We start from the raw sequence: 24,163 nt of genomic DNA, 5'->3' as shown, positions 1-24,163 counted from the left end.
GACTTTATTAGAAAAAAATAAAATATAAAATGAAATCCATGATCTTGTTTCCAAAAGGAAAGGCTTTTTGAAAAGAGGAAAAGAAGTAAGGGAGATGGACTTGGTTCTACTAGTTAAGGTTGATACCTACAAATTGGAAATTATGGATTCAAATGTTAGTCTAGATTGAACCTAAAAGTAAGTTCATAACACAAAAACCATAAACTTCTCAACTTGGTAGGTCACAAATTAGTAGCGTGTGCCATTCCATGCACCGAGCTATTTATTACGTGTATCCAAAACCCCAGTTTAGACATATAAAACTTCCAAATCGACAATTTCATTGCAGACGAACACAATATTATTGGATCTGTAATTTCAAAATTGGAATTTTACGGAGAAAAAATCATCAAGGAAGGAAAAAAAAAAGACAAAAATAGCTTTTCGCTCTTTTCTAATACCATCTTGTCCCCACATGTCACTTGACTTTTTACGTTATTTGTGTTCTTTAATTTCAAAACCCCAATGACGGGGAATATATTATATGTGTTTAGATGAAATATACACATGCCTTCAAGCCAATACAACCAAGTTCTTGATTACTTCAACTACCAAAAAAGCTACTCTTCCCAACCAGTATTTTTGTTTCGAGCTTATCGTCATCTCTTTCTGTCCATACGTTTTGCAATCTGCCGGATTCCAATTTATCATGTCCTTCACCAGTTAAATATTTTCAATCAGTTTAGCTGTCGGATGTCCAATGAGCCAAAACTCTATAACAAGGGTTTTAAGTATTATAATTAACGCGGATATGTCTAACGGGTGCCCATAGGGCATGCGTACGGGTTAAAATATATTTTATATGTTATATTGTTAAAAATATAAAATTAATTAGAAAAAGTAAATAAATACAAGAGAGGATAGGCAAGATTAAATAAGAAAAGTATATAAACACAACAGAAGGGAGACAAAATTAAATAGAAAAAATATATAAATGCAAGAGAAGATAACAATTGTTAGCGTATATATATATATATAATCTAGGTTAGGTGAATACTAAACATGTTAATAATTGCTCTAAGAGCACTCGTTAAAGAAACCCCTATAACTAATGCAAGAAAGAGTTAAATAAATGAGGTATAATAATTGTAATTGTATATATTCACATAATAAATTAAATATAATTTAGATGTGCTAATGAAGGTATCCACAAGAAAAATCCATTTTCAATTTACAACTTCTTGATTTGCCAAATAAACCACCAATTAAATGTATTATAATTCATAGTCTGTTTTCCATGTATTCCATTTCTTTCCTTCAAACACACAAGTAATGCACACAAGCGCACACTTCAAATACTAGTTACCTTTCCTAGCTGGCACTGAAGTTGAGTGTATTGACAAAACAAATTTGACTTGAAACCCAAAATATGCAGTAATTTAATGCTGAATTGAATTACTACCAGAGAATTCCTGAATAAAGCGGCAGACGTTATTTGGTTTTCTCTAAAAGTAACGCGCCGTGTTGCACAACCTATTACAGCTGGATTGTATAGGACTTTTAGCTTCTATTGAATGTTTCCTCAAGCTGGTCAGAAGAGCTTGATGGAATAATTTACTGATTTTCTTGGTTCAACCTGTTATATTTTACGTGGCTGTATATACGCAACGGATCTTCTGTCACATATTCTGTGTCATTCTCTGTCCCACTTTTTATTATATTGCTATTTCTCCTACATAAATATCATGTTTTAGTTTTTTTTTTGTTTCCTTAAGATCCAATAACTATTAATTCAGTAAAAAATAAATACAACAACTTCAAAAAAGTAATATTTAATAGAAAATTAAAAAATACAACAGAAAATTTATAAAAAAAATCTCATTTTTTATGCATTTTGATTTTTTGAGTTTGTTAAATTTTGTGTATTACTGAATTAATAATTATTAGATCTTAAGAAAACAAAAAATAACTAAAATATGATGTTTATGAAGGAGAAATAACAATATAATAAAAAATGGGACAAAGAGTGACACGGAGTATGGGACAGAAGATCCGTTGCGTTGTACATATGTGAGTTGAGGTAATTCCAATAAATGTTGCCTTAATTATCTGTCCATCAGTCCAAATAAGCGGGTATCATTTGATAAAAAAAAAATTTAAAATCATATAGCTTAATTAAGGCATTTAATCTTTCAAAAAAGGGACAAAAAATTTTGGGGGATTGAAGTGGCGAAAAAAATGTGAAAGAAGGAAGAAAAGAGGAAAAGAAAGGAGCAAAATCTTTTTAGTAAAGCCACATTGATCTTAGGACAAAATAAGTCACATTGTTCCTTCATTTAAATTCTGTTTATGTACGAGAACAACAAGTGTCACCCTAAAATATAGTGTAACATGGATTGACACTTAAAATTGTGTTAGAGGATTCAAAGCCAATAAATAATATAAAGCAATTCAAACAAGAAGAACATGTATAGTTAGGTATGAAAATTTCTTTTATTGTAGCCTTTCAAGTATATCGCACATATCACAATTACTTGAACATAAAACTGTAAATAGTCAATTTTTTGTTGGCACTCTTAGATTCGGATTCTTGCATTAAACATTGAAAAAAAAAAAAACAGTGTATTCTTTTATCATCATCATCATCCTCGTTGTTGTTAACCGAATTCAGATAAAGAAGAAAAGAGTTACTTTTATTGTTGTTTAACGTGGTAAAGTTTGACCTTACGGAGTACAAGAAACAATCAAAATTTGTCGCTAAATTTGAAACACATTTTGTTCAAATTTCAGTCAAATTTTAATTAGTTTGGAAAAAAAATTAGAGTCAAAACTTGTTAAATTTTCTGACTTTCATCATCTAACTCCCACCTAATACATACTCTAGTCAAAATCATTTACACGTGCATCCATATCATCTACAAAATAACAAGTCAATCTTGTGGATAGATCTAGTTATAATATTCTACAAGCTGAAGTGTTCATCCCCATTCCATTCAACTCTACCTTTTCTACACTTCATATGTTCATAGAAGTAAGAGTTGTGAGGTTTATTTTACAAAAATCTCTTAATTTTCTAAGCGAGAAGAGAATAACAAATACATAAATCACCAAGGTGAAATAATTAATTAGCCCTCGAATGGGCAAAAATTGTAGTATAGTGTAATTGTATGAGTACGTAACACAGATTTGAGAGAATTAAATTCAGCATCTCTTTTTTTTGAAGCCTCCACTTTTTTTTCTTTCGCCATTAGACCAAGATCAAACTAATTTAATAAGAAGCAAAAAGTCGGATGCTCGAATTACATTTAACATTTCACAGGTATAACTTACAGCTTAATAATTGACCTTCAATTTTATTTTTTTTTACATAATTTTCAATTATTTTTTTGTTTTTGTCTAAATAGAAACTTCAAACCTTACAAAGGAGGAATGAGAAAATTGAGGGCTTGAAAGCCGAACTAAGGACTTCACAATTACTTGGCCAACTAAATTGGGTCTTGGGATAATTAATTAGCTTTCTCTTTGATGTTCCATAACTCTGGCAATCCAAAGAGTGCAAAAGCCTCAACTAGAGACAATGAAACAACATATGATTGAATAATGGAAGTTAATTAACCGTAAAATAAAGTATTATTATACACAAAATTCAATCGCAAAGTTTACTCAAACACTTCACGAAAATTTTGTTAGCATTAAGTAATAAAATAATATTGCGACTTTACCGAATTAAATGAACAACTCCTGTATCTTTCATCAATTTTGGGGCTTTTATATCTATGAATCTATGTATAAATACGTCAATATACAAGGTTTATTTTCCACCAATTAAAATACTTATACATATATTAATGCCATGAGATGTTAAGTGCAATATACGCTAAAATATGTCAGTAAAAAAAATAAAAACAATTAAAGAGGGAAATAGAAGCCAGCGGCTGCTAGATCCTTAATTTACAATCGTCATTGATATAAACCCCTTAATTACTCTACGCGTCATGTATACAAGAATTTGCCTACTAATTCAACAAGAATATACGCAGCATTATGACATAAGACGTCCAATGTAATATGCACTATGTGGAGACAATTCAAGGACAATTAAAGCTTAATCCTCAAGAGTCTCTAATAGCACGAAATTAATTATTTGCAATACCTACACTTTAAATAAATTTTAAAAAAAAAGACTTCTTCCATTTATTTTTCGACTCTACACAGTTTAAAAAATTCGATATTTGATCCACTAGCAAAATGATCTTTTCACATTTACCCCGAGTATAAATTCAATGTACTTGCTTTTGGAGCTTTAAATTTCCAATGGTTTTTTTTTATTAATGTGTTTCATGTTGTAATGTGACCATTTTTGGTAGGAATTATACAAAAGGTAAAATAGGAATGTTGAATTTATTATTGATTCTCCATGTTGAAACATAACAAATCACTTGAAGACAAACAAAAAGAGAAATCAAGATTAATAAAATAAGGTGGAGAGAATATTCCAATTTACATGAGTTACCATTACTCTTGAATTGTGCATATTCTAGCCTATACTATCTAAAATTTGTGATACCAAATAGTACCATATCACCTTTTATATATGTGCCTCTATATACATTTAAAAAAAAAAAAAAAAAACCATTTTGGCAACACAGAAGAAGATCAAAGGTTCAACAACTGTAAGAAAACACACATACATCCGGATCTAAAGTAACTCCACCAGTTTACCCAAAAGGTAATTGCTGACTTCTGGGTAAACTCATGGACCTTAAATCCAAACACACGCACATCTCTCAAGTCGATGTGGGACAAGAATTTTATGGGGCAAGGGAACGAGGGAGGCTTAAGAGCCTTAACGAAGCCGTGAGTTGCAAATACAAATATACAAATATTACACACAACAAAAGCCGTGAGTTGCAAGTAACAAAGCTGGCTCAGTTTAGGCAGCTATTCTTTTTCTTTTTTTTTTTTAAATGCAGCTTGATTTGGAGAGTAACTTTTAGAGAGAGAAAGAAAGAAAACTTTTTAGAGAGAGAGAGTTGGGTCCACACTCAAACCCCTTTCTTCTGACAACATCTTGTGTCATCCAATCAAAGAGTACTCACTACGATTTAGATCCTTAAATAATCCAATCAATCATTTCCCCATTTCCGTATAAATTCCATCCCCTTTCCCCAGTTTCCTAGCCACCATTTTTTATCATCTTTCTCCCTTCCTCCATCATTTCAGCAGTCCCCATATTCATCTTCTTGTATCAGCTGAAGAAGTTATACATACTTTTTTGTCAAAAAGAAGAAAGTAAGAAAAAAAAATAGCAAAACCCATTTTCCAATGGCGGAAGAATTTCAAGAATCTGAGGTGATATTTCAAGAAATTGATGGAAGTGAAGACAATGAGGAGTATTATATTCCTATGGAATTGAATTCCAGGGAACTGAGGAAAATCTCCAACCCCAAGAGAAAAAAGTTGAAGACCAAGAAAAATACTTCTGCATCGCTTCCTGTAAGTATACCGGAAAGTTTTTCGGGCAATAATTCTTGTTTTCGGTCCATGGAATCAGACTTTAACGATGATGATGATGGCGACGACGGAGAGATGGAGCCACCCCATGTAATTATCGGAAGGCGAATCACCAGAAAAGTGATGGCATTTTCCGTCTGCACCGGAAATGGAAGAACTCTCAAGGGAAGAGATTTGAGTGAAGTAAGGAATTCAATTCTCCGGATGACTGGATTTCTTGAAACGTAACATAGAGTTCAGAAGTTTCAATGAGAGAAAAACCAAAAAGAAAGGAAAAGAAAGGAAAAGAAAAGGAAAGGAAAGAAAGCTTATTTTCTCATCTTCCTTTGTCTCTTTTGTTGTTTAATTATTGTCAGTTTTTAACTGTCACAGCTGGATATTGTAATTTTTTTTTTCGTTGTAAGAGAATTACTATAGTGTACAAAATTCCCAGAAAAGGGAACCAAAAAAAAAAAAAAAGGAAAATGAGTATCTCCAGTTTCCAAAATTAGAAGGGAAAAAAGTGTTTCATAGCTCAAATTGTTCAAGTCTTTATTAATTAATGTTGTGATTTCTTTTTTATTATTATTATTTTTATGTTGGTGTAGATTATGAATATACAGGTTGTTAAATTAGGTTTCTGTTAGGCTAAGGTGGGCGCTGGGCACCAGACGGGATCCTCTGTCCAATTTTCTGTGTCCAATTTCCTGTCCAACACAAAACTACGTAGTTCCACTTATTCTTGTGGCTGACGTGGCACATAAAAATAAATGTCTGTTTGGCTCAAGCACCAAGCAACAGCCCTGTCAAATTGTAACCATTCACCCTGAATTCCTCCAAAGCAAACCACTAGCCTAACGGAAAGACATAGCAAAATTTGAGACATACAGAGAGACAATCAAATCCTTGGAAGTACAAAGCAAAATTTGCAGCTGGGCCTAACGGAAAGAATAATCCAAAAAAGAAGAGAGATCCAAAAGTATAATGGAGCCAAACAGACATTTATTTTTATGTGCCACGTCAGCCACAAGAATAAGTGGAACTACGTAGTTTTGTGTTGGACAGGAAATTGGACACAGAAAATTGGACAGAGGATCCCGTCTGGCTGGGCACACTGTTTTCTGGTTCTGTCCGGTCTTAGAACTGCCCAACAAGAACAGCTGTTTGCAAAGAAGGGATGAATGCAAATTCCAACTTATGATTAATTGTGTACAATTAACCACCAGCTCTTGGGCTGGTGGCCACCACCAAACGCTTAAGGCTTTGGTGGGGTAGGAGGCAACTCTTGTGGCTCTTCTTCAAAATCCAGATGGGTGCGTAGTGCACCCGTCTGGTCCGGTAGTGGTTGTGTCCCCATCGGTCCCCCGTAAGCTCAGTTGAGCCTCCTCCAGTTAGAGTATGAGTAGGAATAGAAGTAGAGATGGCAATTGACAAAAAAAAAATTAATTATGTACAATTTGAAAAAGACATTAGTATATGGTTGATGTGTCCAAATGTGTTGTATCTGTATTCGATTCCTTATAATGAAGTACAAAAAATGCATTAAATTAGCATTCTTTGTAAATGTGGAGAGATTTTACAATAGTTTCAGTTTTAACTTTCACGCCTTCTAGATACATAAAATTGGCAATAAATTCTTCTTTTTGATTATTATTTTACCTTGTGAGAAAAGCCAGTGCACCCTTCGTATGTTGAGTTTACTGTGACGCCTAGATGCAGAATTTAAGGAAGTGTAAGGAATTGTGTACTTTCTTGAATTAATTAATTCAAGAATGTCTGAACTCAACTCGATTAATTGGCAGATTTAATTAGTTCAAGCCCAAAAATAGTTTTAAATGATTAAGGTTATATTATATTTCTAAATGCAAGTGGTCACATTTTTCCGCATCGCAATATTGCAATAAACTCACCATACACAACAATGGATCTTGTTATAATACGTGAAAAGTCAAATTTCTTAAAATCTTGTTACGTATAATTGGTTTCAACTAATTAAATTCTTGTGATTTCCTAATACTTACGCAAGCCAAAATATGGGATCTTTTAGATGGAGGACATTTGTGATGGGACAAAGGATAAAACAGAATTTGGTGGCTAATGATCTCAATAGAGAGGGACTGCACCATTTTTATAAAATAAAAAAATTTGACTTAATCTAAGATAGTGATTTAACATGTCCTTGTTGAAATTTTTATGCTTGTTCGTACAAAGCTATCCTAGATTAGGTTCCTAGCCCAATGTTTCCTCCCAAGTTTACATGTGCTAGACTCATTATCAAACGTAAAACAGTGGGGAGTGGATTATTAAATTTCAGGTTAATTAACTTGTTTGCATACCACGTAGAATCCTCAAATGAGTAATAATTCTTGATAAACAAAAGACAAAACGCTTCTAGATTAGGATTACAACATAGTAATATTTGATGAGACTAATTGATATTCTCTGGGATTGTGAGTTGGCACATTAACTTATGATTAGTACCTAATTAGTCACATCTAATATATAGGAAAAACTATTGAAATGGATCATCTATGATTTAAATTTCTATTTTCAATATTAAAAATGCCATTCAAAAGTCATCCACCCTAATTCTAGTTTTGCCACAAATCAGAACCAGGTTCAACCTTTTATTTTTAAACTCTATTTTTCCTTTTTTTTCTTTCTTTTTTTTTCTTTTTTTGCAAAAAAGTTCATATTCAGAATTGAATGTCACACAAACCAGCAATGCAGCACTGTTCTTAAATCTACATAGCACTATTTGACTGTGTATACTACTGCCTGTACAATATGGATCTATTGCTTCTGCAGCTGCGGATTTAATTGTAAATTGCATCGAATGGTCCGAATCGAACCAACTCACCTCAATCTAATTTGGGCTTTTTTTTTTAAATGAACAGTTCAAATTGGACAGAGTTAAAGTGATCGAATTTAGACTATTTCCTACGTACATCACAGTAAGTTGCTTAATGCATTGATGACAAGCCATGGCCTTAAAATTGGATGAGTTTTCCTCTCCTTTTAAACTTTTATAGAAGATTGAAAAGGAATCACAACAATAATATTTTTTTGAAAAAAATAACTTTGATATCAGACATTTTCTTCAAAATACGAATAAAGATTCTTGACCTTTTTTTTTTTTTTTGTCAATACGATAAGTTATCCTACACTAGGGAAGAAGGAGAACCTGAAGAGGTTCAAGGATAACTCGGAGGGAACTGAACTACCACCGGACCAAACTACGCACCCGTCTGGATTTTTTAAACAAAGCCATTTTAATGTGAAGAACTTTTGTCTCCCATCCCACCAAATTTTAATGTATTGGTGGTGGCCACCGATCCAAAGGCTGATGGTTTGAACAAAGATTCTTGATGCCTTACTATATGATGTTATTGAAAAAGGTACTGTCGAGTTCCCGAGAAATCAGATTCTGTATGGTAGAAAGGATGCAAAAAGGGGTGGGAGAATTTCTTGTAGAATTTGCTATTACGTTTAACGAGAAAGTAGAGTAGAATTTTCTTTTTCTTTGGTTGGTGGAACTGATTCGCTAAATTTTTATCAATGTGATGTGTCAGAAGGGTCAATTATTAGCATCACTGCAGAAATATTTCTATTCAGGATTATTAGCAGTCAAATATGAAATCTATATTTAATCCATTCGTGAGAGGGCCTAATGGTTCGCTTTTTGTACGAGTACAGAGAATAATCAGAATTAACAAAAACTGATCTTTAAATGATTAAAGATTTTAGTTTTTTATCATTAAAAAATATATAATTAGAATACAAAAGTCACTGAAAGCATCAAAAACCTAATTTCCAAAATCAACGGAGACCAAGCCCTCAGTCATTTGCACCTCACATGATTCTATGAATTGACTAGACTATCCCAACAAAAATCAGAAATTGACATGGACAGAGAATTGAATAATTAAAGTGATATAAGTGTGACACATGATTTTGGATAATATACATGTTAATCATTTAATCAATTCAACAAAAACTTGAGCGATAAAACCATTTTCACAATGGTTGAAATGATAAGACAACTGATGCAATATTTTTGGTTGTCAAGCAAGTAATCAGGTCACTTCATTTATTTATTGACGAGTTATTCTTCCATTAAAAGGGCAAATTGATCACTTCATTTACAATTCTTTTTTCCGCCATGTCGATTACTAATTTTCTGTTGAGATAATTTAATCAATTTAATTAGTAAATCATGCAAGATGCATATGATCAAAACAACTAAATTTAGGCAGCCAATCCGATTGCACCTTATTGGAAATAATATAATATTATAGGTGAACTACAACCTTTAAGGAGGTACGCTATAAAAGAGTATATTTTGAGGAGATTTATAAGAATTAACCCTTAAGTTTATCAATATCGAAAACATTTTCTATTAAAAAAATAAAAATTGATTTCCTACAAATACTCAATCTGTTACTCTATTCCTAAGCTAAAACCAATATTATAAAAGAATAGAAAGAAAAAAAACAAAGAAGTACTGGTTTAGCTGTGGCCATTTTATTTTCTGAGTAAATTAACAACTATAATACTTCTTCCGTCCCATTGTTATTATCATGTATTCACTTTATTGATGTTCTAAATAACAAGTCACCATTTCAAATTTAATACATGTTTTATAAAATATTGCCATTTAAAAAGATAACTTTTTAAAATTTCAATACGATCTATCAAAAAAATTTAAATTTAACAAATACATATATAAATTCATTAATATCATCTCATCTAAACATAATAATTATCATGCATCCACACAAAGTTTGAATTCCCAAAACTACTCTAATATTGAGACTTGGGACGAAGGGATCCAAAAATTCTGCTGCCTCATCATTAATGTGGTGATGCCCAAGGTTTGTTTGAATAGAGTATTATTTGAAATATTATTTAGAATAATTACTGTATCACTTTTTGTGATGTGATGTATGTGAGATAAAAAGGTAATTGAAAATATAAAAATGTGAGTTGAAAAATGTGTTTATGATACAAACGAAATATTATTTGAAATATTTGTGCTATTCAAACACTCCCAGATGTCAGACTCTCAACTGTTGAGGTGTCCGAAGACACATTTGACACCCAGGCCACGTGGTCGGCATTCAAGCCTAATTGCATGTGTGCAGTCGCCACGTGCCCAACCAACGAGCCCGATAGCTTAAAATGTTTTTGTACCAGACGGACACGTGTCTATCTCACGAACACATTGACGTGGACCACATTGTAGCCACAAATAAATTGAAGACATCGACTTTAAACTTTTTTTTTTTGAATAAAACGTATAGCAAGAAATTGTTGTATGGATTCTTCTATGACGTGTTGTGAGAGCATATTACAAATATAAGTGGTCAGTTATTTGTTTTTTCTGTAAAATAAAAAAAAAAGATTTGTCGTATTAAAGTGTATATAATTCACTGGTGAATACTAATGTTAAACTTAGAATTTTTCAATCTATTTTGGATTTGTAACATAAGATACTCTGTTAGAAATTTGCAGTAATATGAAACTCTTTTATTCATTTTAAAATTTTCTTCATATAGCTCATTTTTATGAAATGATTTGTTTGGATAGAATGTCATTTGAAATAATTATTGTAGTACTTTTTGTGATGTGATGTATGTGAGATAAAAAATAATTGAAAATATAAAAAGATGAGTTAAAAAATGTGTTTATAATATAAGAAAACTATTATTTGAAAAAAATGAAATATCCAAACATATCTAATTATTATTTTACTTTCAAAATGTGAATCCGTGCATAGTACAGATCAAAATGCTAGTTGTTTTTTGGGTTGAAGGCCTAGGCTATAGTTCGATAATGAATACCATCAATAAGGGGTTTGAAATTTTGAACACAATAATTCATTGGTGAATACTAATGTTAAACTTTTATGGTGACTCATTTTTCTCCTTGGTGGGCTTAATTAGGGGCAAAGAATTCCAAAAAAAAAAAATCATATAAGAGCAAGGCAAAATCTTTTGCTCCAAATTTGACACTATACTAGGACTCTTATAATACTAGTATTTAGCATACTAATTGATGGTTTTTCCAATCAGAAACTGTACGCTATCCTTAATGAGGATCTCCTAGGCAGGAGAACCTCCAAATTTTGAGATTACAATTTACAGGGAGTGAAGATTTCATTTTATCATGGAGAAGTATTCTTATTGTTTTGGCTAAATTATAATCACGTACGGGAAAAGAGCTTTAAAATTTAAACTCGACCTTTTTACAGGGAGAATTTGTGATTTAACACATAAATAAATTCCATGTAATACATTTTTTTTTTCCATTGAACCAAGAGTCCCAAATTTACAAGATTACTCTACTACTTAAAAAGAATAAAAACAATGGTTAAAAAGATTTATACATTTTCTGACGGTTTCTCTGTCAGAAAACATACCATACCAATAATACCTAACAATAAAGAAAGATATTTTTTTGTTTTCTGAGAGAGACAGTCTGCTGAGCTATTGTGGGGGCTTTTTGTGCCACAAACTTCCAAAAACGAGAAAACAACAAAGGCAAGGATAATCACTAGGCTTAAGAATACTTCATGTATGCTATAAATTAATCTTTTGAATAGAATATATAAATTAATAATAGAGTATCTGTTTTGGACGTCACCAAAATGAAGGGTAGGTGAGGTGCAATTCTACTTATCCCACTCAGCAAAGACCTAGAATTCTAATTTTTTGTTTTTACCCAGATATATAAACATTAAAAAAGCAAAAAAAAAAAAAAATTTTTGATTTTTTTTGGGGACTCAAGTTTGGGGCGTCAATCTCAAAGTTGAGTGGCTGTTCAGCCATGACAATGCGTCTTGAAATTGGAAATTGATGTAGCTGTAACATCAAAGAAAATTATATATGCACAGACACAGACAAAAATAGTCAGAGTTTAATTATAAAGATTTATTAATCTAGAATTGTGCAATCTTTCCAAGGAATATACGTATATGGATATACCAATGGTGAGTGGAGAATGAACCAATCGATTGATTGAGATGTTGTACAATATATGTTAATATAGAATTGTGTCATCTTCCAAAAAAGAGCAAATTATCTGAATAGTTAGATCAGACAAAATGGTTCAAAATTATACTTTTGATAATTTAGTAGGTAAAAGTATACTATTAATAGTTGAATGGTCAAAATTCGACTATTCAAAAAGTTTAATTACTACCCAGGTAATTTGCTTTAAAAAAAAACTGTACATATACCGTAATAGTAATGGAGATTGGAGAATGAACCAACAAATTTGAAGAGTATAATTACTTTGGATTGAGATAAAGGAAGATAGGTGTATCATCGATTAAAGAAAGGCCAATTGGTATACTACTAAAATTTTGATGATGTGGAATTAGGTTCTCAGTTCCATTGCTCTATTTTCTAGTTCAGGCATATTTTTCTGGCCTGAAGGTACACGTTTTAGCTTCACACGTTAAAAAGGAAGCACTTGACAACTAAAAGTTTTCTGGCTTTAATTTTTTTTTTCAAGAAAAAAAATAAATAAAATTGGAAATCTTTGGTGCGTAAATTACTTTTGAAGGTACACTTAATCGATCAATATCAATAGAAAAATTGAAAAAAAAAAAAAACATCTTCTATAATATTTACCTCGTGATACTAAAAATATTTGCAAACATGTAGTAACAAATATAATGGGCCGATAAGTTATTGAACAGGAAAAAAAATAGTTATTGAACAGAATTACTGTTTCCAATGTAAGGGCTTTTGATCCTTCTATGGGTGTGCTTAACATTAAATTTTCAGATATAAAGCTATTAATTTGGTAATTATTGTCACGATGAATAATAAATCAGATATCTGAAACGTTTATACTCAGAATCATGTCAAAGGAAAAGTACTTATTTCAGATTTTAGGTGTTCTGATGTTTCATTTCATTCATGGGCACTCAATTTTCCAATTAGTTAGATTTTTTCCAAGAAATATCTGGAGAATTAAAGCATTTGTCATGGACTAGGCAGCTGGAAACAGAATAAAGAAAGCAACTCTTCATCTATTTTTTCCAGAAAACGAACGACAAAGGTCACATTTCTTGAATTGAAGCGTCTTGCTCTTTTGTCAAAATTGTTGAAGATAAAGCCCTTATCTACTGCTTAGAATTCAAAGAATCTGACCAAAATGCTATTCCAGTTCCACGAGTCCAGACTCATGTAGCTGTTCATTTTCCCAGTCACCAAAAATGCCAAAGAATGTACCACCATTAACAAATGGATAAAACTAAGGGCTCTCAAGAATTACGTGTAACAAGGAGTTGCCCATTTGTTTGAGATACTCAATATAATTGGTTTTGATTCTAGGAAAGAGTTTTCGTCAACTTTAGGGTAGGAAGCTGATTATGACATCTTCTAAGCTATAATTACGTTGGCTTATCATTGAGGTTCCAATTTTGGATTAGTTAGGAAAGAAAATCAATCTTCTGTCCTCGGCCAGTTGCTTTTCAACAATTGTATCATGCTTAATTATAGCATTCCTACAGTGATGATAACTCTTGTAAATGACAATTATCCTTAATGGTACACTTCTTTTTTTTTTTTTCTAACAAGCGTCCAATCGGCACATGTAGCAAACCAAATTTGAATCTTACTTATCCTATAAAGACACATATTCACATTTATTTTTTATGTACCTTTATGCATTCCTAATTTAACTTCACTTGACCAAAAAAATTAACGATTAATCTTTTCTACATTGACAGTATAAATACTGTCAGTTTTGAATAAATGACAATTATGCAAAATTTAAATTTGAAATACAACTTTTACACATGTGTCATTGATCCAACGGTGATAGTGTATACACTGTCAATGTCTATAAGATTTGCTCAAAAATTAATGCCCGAACTTCTCTTAAACAATAGTTAGTTAGTTAGTTAGTTATAGAGTCCGCTAGAAAAAAATTCTTTCTTCTTAGCAATATTACATAGTTCTAAGATGATCGCAACATAGGGAATGAAAATCAAAAACCAAAAAAGAAAGAAAAAGAAATATGTTGCACATTGATGAAATTAGGCTTCTACCATATCATAATCAAGTTTGGCGATTTCCAAATTAGATAGTGAGTTTCAAATTAGGTAGTAACTTAACAACTCAATGGCTTGTCTATTACTCTTATCGGTGCTAACCAAACATGCAAAATTATCAATTGCCCATTACATTTACTTGATCATTATCTACCAAGTTATACATTGAAGTATCACATGACAATGAGAATTGTATATCCACAAGAAGCCAGCCTAGTATTCAGGTGACACCTAGGGGCATGGAAAGATCCAAGCGTTTAAGTAAAATATGTCCTATAATCTGGAATTAAGGTCATATACTACGTATACGTGGATGGTATTGTATCAACAATAACTGAAAAGTCACTATTTGCCCTAATGGAGTAAGTCCTAGCACTATTAGATTGGGACAACTCTAGACTCAACTCAACTTTGGTTCATTTACTCAACCTCTAATACTTGTCCCAAGCGAAATGGTAAGTAGATGATAGAGAAGCATATAAGCATTATGCTACATGGAATGCTTAACGTATGGTTCTTTGATTGGAAATACCTAGCTACTTTCTTTGACAAAAATTAATTTACCCTCGGTTTTCTTTTCTTTTCTTGTTTTTGGATAAACAAGAAAATTTTATTCATTCATATAAAAATGCACCTACGGAAGCAAATTTCACAGGTGTAATAGAAAGAAGGGATTTCTTTCAAATTTGAGAAGCCAACAACAGATAATATTATAAAACTCAAACAATTTTTTTCAAGTACAGATAAACCCTTGAAGCTCCAATAGATGAGTTACGCATGTCTTGTACAAGCTCCAATGGAAAGTTTAGATTTGACCAAATTGATCCGAGAAATCTCAAATCTAATAAGATTAAAGCACAAATTAAAAAACTCTCACCAAGGAGACAAAGAAGTTCTCACTACGAAAATCCCTGGGGAGAATGAATTCTCATTGGGAGAATCGTAGAAGAGAAAATTTGTTGAAAATTTTAATTTCAGAAACAAAGAAAAAAAAACCCTAGGGAGAGAAACTAATAGAAAAGGCCGAGAATAAGATATGGAGGAGTTTGTTTGCTGAAGAAACTTTGATGCCAAGAGGGAGAAAATAGGTTTTCTTATCAAAACAAATTCATGAACATATGCGTTTGCAGATCAAAAGTTTTGTTTTTCTTAGAAAATGCTGCACTTAGTGGGGTTTTACACGATTTCTTCTGCATTTTCTTGATATTCTCGAAATATCAGCCAGTTTTATGTTAACGGAAAAACAAAATCTGCAATAGAGATTTAAATAGAAATAGGAAAAAGCTCTACTGAAAATGGGAATAAAATGAAATGGGATAATAGGATGGTATCTTGTTACTAGCACTAAATCCTCTTTGTGAAGCAAATGTGAAGTGTCACTATGACTACCCAAAGTCAAATCAAATTGTTGAACCGCTGCAGGTTTTCGCTTTACCTTGGGCCATGAAAATTACTCTATTTTCCAATATAATACTAGTACAAGTAAAAGAGCCTTTGTTTGTCCTTATTACCTTTTCTTCACTGCATGTCACCCCCTCCCCCCCCCCCCCCCCCGGCCAACAAAAAAAGGCAGAGAAAAGGAAAACCTGAATTTTTAGAAAGTAGATAAGAGGATTTGATTCATTAACCTACACCCAAATAAAGTTTTAAAATTCTCTTGATGGCTAACCCAAATTCTACATTTATCTAGTTAATATTAAACCGATTTAGCTAGGTGAGAGGGATGTCACTTTTTATTCCTTTTTAAGTCCCTCTTCTTGTTCCCAAATATTAGCCCATGTGGGGTCTCTTAATGTTATCCGCTCCCCAATATTAGCCCATGAACGGTTCAGTCCAATGGATGCCATCGTTTTCAAGGATGCGGTAGTGATGGATAAAGCAACAAAACTCCATAGACTTTCCCAGAATCCAACTTTGGACTTTGATCTGAGCCCACTTTTAGGCCCCTATCAGCCCAAAATCTGTGGTTCCATTCAAACCTGAGAACATAGAGTGTTTGGATTGTAAATTATTTGAGATATTTTTACTGTAATACTTTTTGTGATGTGATGTATGTGAGATAAAAAGATAATTGGAAAGATAAAAAAGTGTATTGGAAATTGTAATGGTGATGTAAACAAATATATTTGAGCAAATAATCTCCTATCCAAACACACTCAAGTCTCACAAATATGAATTTCTTCTTGCACTTTTTGTAGGAGAGAGTAGGGGTGTGCAACGAATTCGAATTCAGCAATTCGGAAATTTGAATTCAAAATTTTTTTGAAAGGAATTACCGACCGATTTCGATTTCGATTCCGAATTCAATTCGAAATTCGGTAAATTCCGAATTCGAAACCTTTTTTCCTTTTTTTTCTTTTTTGTTAGATGTATTGTTATATAATATAAATTTTATATTACATGTATTATAAAACGAAATTGAAATAAAAAATATTATTATATATATAAATAAATGTATATTAATATATATATTATAAAACGAAATTGAATTCGGAAATTTCGATTTTGATTTCCGATTTCAAAAACTTCATTACCGAATTCGAACCAAATTCGTTTAATTCGAAATCGGAAATTCCGATTTCAGTGCTGAATTCCGAATTACCGATTTCGAAATTTTCGAATTCAATTCGAATTCGGTCGGTAAATCAAAATTTTTCGATTTTGCACACTCCTGGGGGAAAGCATAAAATTGGTTAATGGAAGTTTCGACCGAATTAAATTAAATTTGGTGAATTCGATGAATTTGATTTTGATTTTATTTCGGTTAAAGAATTTGATTTTGGATTCAAATGTTCAATTTCGATGTTAAACGAAATTTCATATTTTCTGTCTATTATATTTATATTTTATATTTTAATTTATTATCCCTTGCAATTTATATGTTTCATGTTATATTTTAAAGGATAAAATACAAGGTAACCCCTATTGTTTCGCGAAAAAACACCTTACCCCTTATCGTTTAGAAGCCTCTACATAAACACCCTAAATTTCATAACTAAAGTGGAAATGACCTTCCGAACTAATTGAGTTACTGGCAACATGTCGAATACCCAAAATACCCTCATTTATAATAGAGAGAGAGAGAGAATCAAGAACTGACTCTCTCTCGTTCATCCTTTGTAAAGAGAAAAGAAATCCTAAAAAGGTGAAATGTGAAATCACGTTTTACATTGTTGGTGAAATATCGTGGATCTGAGTTGAAGACGGCGTGGCTGCATTTGGTCGCGAAGAAGGGAAGGTCATATTGGTGGCTGCATCTGATAGTGAAGCTTGTTCGGCATTTTTTAGGTAAGAATCAGAACTTGTTGTTCGATATTCAGTCCATTTAATGTTTAATATTTGTATTCTATTTCCACTATATATTAGGGCTTACGTATGTGGTTTCTGCCATTTTTATAGTAGGTGGTCCATATGTAGGTGGTTTATCGAAGAAAAATGGGTAAAAATGTAAAGTCCTTAACTTTTTTTAGCTTTTCTTGAGTACGTGGATCTTTTTTGGAGTGTATATTTGATGTCAGGAGGAAATAATATATGTCGGGTTTGGATCTGGGTTTGACTACTATATCAGCCATTGCCATTGTTGAAGCAGAAAACTATGACAGTTGGACTTGGTTTTTGAAGGAGCTGATTACTCATATTAGAAGGGACAATGTAGTGCCTTATACCTTCATTTCTGACAGGCAAAACGACCTAGTACATGCTATAGAGGAGCAGTTTTCAGGTGCAGAGCACAGATTTTGCCTTAAGCATCTGTTTGAAAATTTCAAGGCAAAGTTCAAAAATAGTGAACTAAGGGAATTGTTTTGGGCTACTGCATCAAGTATCTCATAAAAGTAGCACTGTTGCAGTTAGTGACAACAACCCTAATTCTCGGTCCAAAAGATCTAAGAAGAATTAGGATAAAAAATTTATGGATGTTGTTTTTAGGATTTGTGTCGATGTAAACAAATTGTAATGGCATATATGCTATCTTTTGGTCATGCCATATATAATCGATTAACATGTTTTGTAAGTGATGCAACTTTTTAATCCTTTAATATTATTGGGATTGTTGCTAGTTATCTGTAGTGACATTATTGGCATTATTGCTCTTTTTTTGTAATGCCATATATTGGATTGTGGCTATCATATTATGACTATCCAAATTACTAATCATGAGTAAACAAGTTGTATACCTATTATCTTTCTTTCATTAAGGAATACAAACCATGACAAAAACTAGAATTTTTTCATAAACCAAAATCATTACATTATTTGGTACATCATATGCTGCCACTAACCAAATTACTATTTTTTATAAGCAACAATAACTAGAGATAAACAACAAACGATAAAAGATAAAATCATTATCACTTTCAACATCCCCACCGTGCCTTCAACCGTACTCAATGTCACTCTTGGAGAGAAGCCACAACTTTCGTCTACTCTTGTTCCTGGACTTTGACTAGTAGATTCATTGCTCATTTCATCCCTTCTTATAGGATTGCACCATGTCCAAAAGAAGCAGGACTCATTTTCACAAACGTAGTACAACCTAAATTTTATGGATTTGTTCGATTCCATGATCTTGATTTTTGCTCTTTTCTTGTAGAAGCACCGACACTGTTCATACCTAAGATCCGTCAAACCTCCTCCAAAATTTGTAGAAGTGGACATGGCAACTTTCGATTCTCCCTAGGATCTATCAATCCTCTTACATTTTTTGCTCTTAATTCTTCTCGCTTTTTCCTTTCACTCCTTGATGGCTTCAAATGTCTTATGCCCTAATATGTCACTTCAATATAGCAACTGAAGGGTAGTTTGGGAATGAAACTCAAGGTCTTTCCAAAGGAATCCCCCGTACCCATCACCACTAGGTCGCACTCCCGGTCACAAGTCAATTTTCACTTTAGCTATGAAGTTTAGAGTGTTTATGTGGAGGTTTCTAAACGATAGGAGGAAAATGTGTCTTTTTGTGAAACCACAAGATGGTTCCTTGTATTTTACTCTATTTTAAATCTTATTTTGGATATATACATATATGTACACATGTACACATTGGTCTTTGGTTATTGACTATTTCATCATTATGAATGAATATATTAATACCTCTTTAGTAGCTAAAAACAAAAAATTACATAAGTCAAAGTATTATACATCAAATAATAATGATGTCTAATACTAAACTGCTTATTACATAATATGTGCTTAATTCACATGCATATAAAAATAGATGTGGATACATTGTTCTTCTTTAGAGTTTATGAATGATTACTTTATACATTAATTTACAAAATCGCGTGATATAACTTTTAGATATGAACTGCAAATAGAGATGAAAATGGATGAATTTGTTTAACTAATTTTGAAATCAAATTCTGATTTTAATTCAATTAGTCTTCAATTTGGTAAAAACGAATTCAATTTCGACTTCAGTTGAAAGTTAAGCCAATTTTATTTAACCAATTAATCAATTAACTAATCCATTCTTAACTTTAACTTTATGTTGGATTAGTTTATAGTAAGAATTAATCTTATATATAATTGATAGTGTATAGTATCATGGTTAGGTATATGAGACATGAGTAAAACTTGAATTTTTTTGAGGAAAAAACTAAGCAATTTCATTAATGAAAATGCTGGAAATCGTCCAGCGTTATTTACTTGGCAAATATTGGAGCGGAGTTCTAGAGAGTTTCAAATTGGTTGGCTGATCTAGCGTATTGTGCTAAAATATGCACAAATCCAAATTACATCCACAATATGTTGTTTTAGAATGGCTATGTGAATATCCTTAATTACAAATCCTATATTTCTTCAGAGTTGCTAATCAACTTAACACATGAGGAAGCATCTCCTTCCAAGATGAAATTGGGGATCATGAGGACCTCTACCAATGATACCGCCTCTCTTGCTACAAGAGGTTTAGCCAACTCAACATCAACTATACCTTCAATCTTATTAGATAAGCTGGCAATAAATTTTTCCTACACCTACCACTTGATTAATAGCTAAGATAGAAGCATCAAAATTAACCTTGTAGTAGGGAAAAGATGGTCTGGACCAGGTGCAAGGATGCTGCTGAGTTAGTGTTGGTGAAGAGTGAACACTTCCTTCCTAGAATGTAGCAACATGGTAGTGTGCAATACTAACAATTGACAGAGGGTCTCAGAAAAATGCCATTGAAAAGCATCTCATTCATATTATTCTAGATTTCATAGCAGGGAGTACCAAAGAGTTCGCAATCTTCCTTGATCCACAACTCAACACAAGGCTGACAGCATGAGTAAACTTTCCTCTCAAGATAACTAAGAGCCCATATCTGAATTGAGCCAGGACAATTGAAAAAAGATGGTACAAATCACCATGTGATCCCTTGCAAACAGCATAAAAGAAATCCATTAGGATATTGCATTTCAAGAAATTAGAGAATTATGAGATATATGCCAAAGTAGATGCTTTGTCCTGTTAGGGAGCTCAAGTGACTAGATTTTTCTCCAAACCATATCTTTGCCTAACATTGTACCATTTCGCATCGTCTGACCCGAATCAAGGATATCAGAATCCATTATAGCATGATATCCACTTTTTACTATGAATTTCCCATTTCTTGAATAATGCCAAATCCACCTCTCTTTCATCCTTGTTCTGGCAAGAGGTAAGCTTTTGAATAAACTCAGATACAAATACACTTCTATCCAGGATCCGTAGGAGCCATTTATCAGGCTAAATGTGAATAGAGTCTCCTGACCCAACTCATAATTTACATCCAATGTTCAAAGTCCTTTTTCTTTCTAGCATTCCTCTCCAATTGAAAAATGGGCAATGTTTGAGAAATATTTGGCTTTAAGGACACGGTAAAGAAGAGAATTTGGGTTCGTTAGAATCCTCCATACTTGCTTGGCCAACATGGCACAGGTTAATGTCTTCATGTTTCAGAAACCTAGGCTATCATATAGTTTTTTGGAGCACATAACTTGTCCTAGCTTAACCAATGCATTTTGTGCTTTTCTAGAGAATCCCTCTACCACTGGTTGCAAGTCATAGAATGTATATCCTGGATGATACTATCGGGTAAAAGGAAGCACTGCATGGTAGATGTAGGGATTGTTCAAACAATCATTTTGAGCAGCACCTCCTTTCCCGCTCGAGATAAATTTTTCTCCTTTCATCTCTGCAAATGATGCCAAATGCGATCCTTGATTGAAGAAAAAAATGTATGATTTTGATTTTCCAATGATCATAGGAAGACCCAAGTATTTGTCATGAGAGTCTACAACTAACATATTTAAAATTTGAGAGATACTAGTTCAAGTGTCCTAGGGAGTATTTGGGCTGAAGGCGATAGCAGTTGGTACATTATCTTGATACTCGTTTGTAGGCTTGAATCATCCTCTAAAAATTAATAGCTTCCTCTAAAGTGGTTTTGCTAAAGAAAAAATTATTATCCACAAGCAAGAGTTGGGCTAAAGACGATAGCAAATTTATCCAAATTAATACATTGTCCTGATGCCCGTTCATAGGTTTGAATCACTCTCTGAAAATTAATAGCTTCCTCCAAAGTGGTTTTGCCAAAGAGAAGAGTATCATCTACGAACAAGATATGAGATATCAATGGAGCCTTATAGTTTACAGCAACTCCCTTCAATTTAGCATATTGAGAGGACTCTTGTAAAAGACAAGAGAGTGCTCCCACAAATAATAAATAAATAAGGTGATAAAGGGTTGCCCTGTCTAAGTCTTCTCTGTGGAGTAATGGATCCAAATTCAGCACCATTGAGCATAAAAGAAAATGTGACCGAGGAGAAGCATATATTTATTAATGAGATGAACTTTGTGTCAAAACCATGTGCACTCATGACTCTAAGAAGAAAGTTTTTCTCAACCCTGTCAAAATCCTTGCTCATTAAACCTTCCCTTTCCTAGCTTTTAGTTTTGATATCGTGATGAAACTCATAAATAACAAAGCATGTTATCTGTAATTAACCTACCATGAATAAAAGCAGATTGAGGCTCAGAAATGATATGAGGCAGAGTAGACCTAGTTCTATTAGCCAAAACTTTGGATGCTAGATTTTAAATAACATTGCAAAGGCTAATAGGCCTAAATTGAGAGATTTAGCCTAGATTCTTACGTTTTGGAATGAGGACAATATGCATAAAATTGACACTACTACTAAAGCCACCATTATTTAAGAAGGATAAGACAAACTTGGTGATGTCCTACCCTACAACATTCTAATATTTTTGAAAAAAATGGGACTAAAGCTATCAGGACCAGGAGATTTATAAGGGTGTGATTGAGAGACAGCTTTAGATACCTCTTTGCTGTGAAAGTCTTAAGAAATTGTATATTCATCTCTGAAGTCACTTTAGCTCTTATGTGCTCAAGAATAAGTTGCAAATCTCATTCCGACTGATTTGAATGGGAGAAACTTTTTCCAAAATGATCAGTAATGATCACCTCTACAGCATTTGAATTTTTGCTACATCTTCTATCAGGATGTTTAAAGCCCCTAATTGTCTCGTCGTTTGGATGCATGAGCATGGAAGAAGGAAGTATTCCTGTCACCAAATTTATACCAATGCCACTTCGCCCTTTGTTTCCACCTCATGCCTTCCTTGTCAGGAGTTTCTCAAGCGAATGCGCAAGGCTGCCTACTTTGGATTTGGTGGAATCCAAGCTTGTCCCTTGCTGGAAAATATTAATTTTCTTCTTGTTCTGCTCCATTTCCCTTTTAACATTTCCAAATGATGCTTTGCTCCATGCCATTAAACCCAGCTTACAATCTTCAAGGCATTTGTTAACATCCTCACCAAAAATCCATCCTTCTAGGATTACTCAATCACGCTCCTTTGACTTTAACCACATGGCCTAAAGCCTGAAAGGGCAATTTTTCTTCCTTTCAAAGGGATCAGTGGTCCTATCTTTGGTAGTCACCAATATTGGGCGATGATCGAAGACATGGGAAAAGAGATAGTTGATAGTTGACCATGGGAAAATTGAACACCAGGCTTGAATTTGATCAGCACAAGCTCTATCGAGACAGGCTCTACTCGTGTTCAGAGCGATAGGATTGCTGAGCCAAGTATATTTATATCCTTCGAAGCCAAGATCCGAGAGCTCACAATAATTGAGTGCATCACAAAAAGAGCTAATTTGCCATCATGGTCAATTAACAAGTTCTTGGTACTCATCTTAACTTAAAACTTCTTTATAATCCCCAAATCAGAGCCAAGACAGGTGGGAGCAGTTTTTTCAATGTTTTAAAACTCGACCGTACATCTTGCCTGAGAGAGGTATTGGGCTCGCCATAAACGCCTGTGATTCTCCATGATTCTATTGTCCCGAAGCTACTCCTGACAATTGCATCGATATGTCACTGGGAAAAACTCAGAGTAGAGACATCAATATCTTTCGTCCAAATGAGGGCTGGACGACCAGAATTGCTGCTGGAATCAACAGAAATACCAAAAAATTAATCTTAGACTTCAATTGATCTACTACTCTACTATTGCATTTTGTTTCACAAAGGAATAAAATTTTGGAAGCTTCTTGTCCGGCTAAATCACAAACTTCACAAACCATCCATGGATTCCCAAGCCCAGAACAATTCCAACTTATGAGATTCATCATGCTCGACG

At 33.0% G+C, this 24,163-nt stretch overlaps 1 protein-coding gene across 1 annotated transcript; it reads left to right on the top strand.

Moving 5' to 3' along the window:
• Window positions 1-5,304: 5,304 nt before the first annotated feature.
• Window positions 5,305-5,721, top strand: LOC113782552. Its single transcript, XM_027328439.1, has one exon. It carries the CDS (start codon window positions 5,305-5,307, stop codon window positions 5,719-5,721), a length of 417 nt encoding a protein of 138 aa, XP_027184240.1.
• The last annotated feature ends 18,442 nt before the right edge of the window (window positions 5,722-24,163 follow it).

The sequence above is a fragment of the Coffea eugenioides genome, chromosome 9 (assembly GCF_003713205.1).
Source record: "Coffea eugenioides isolate CCC68of chromosome 9, Ceug_1.0, whole genome shotgun sequence".
Classification (NCBI taxonomy): Eukaryota; Viridiplantae; Streptophyta; class Magnoliopsida; order Gentianales; family Rubiaceae; genus Coffea; species Coffea eugenioides.
Note: the sequence above shows the minus strand (reverse complement) of the source record. Positions and strands in the feature narration are given on the sequence as shown.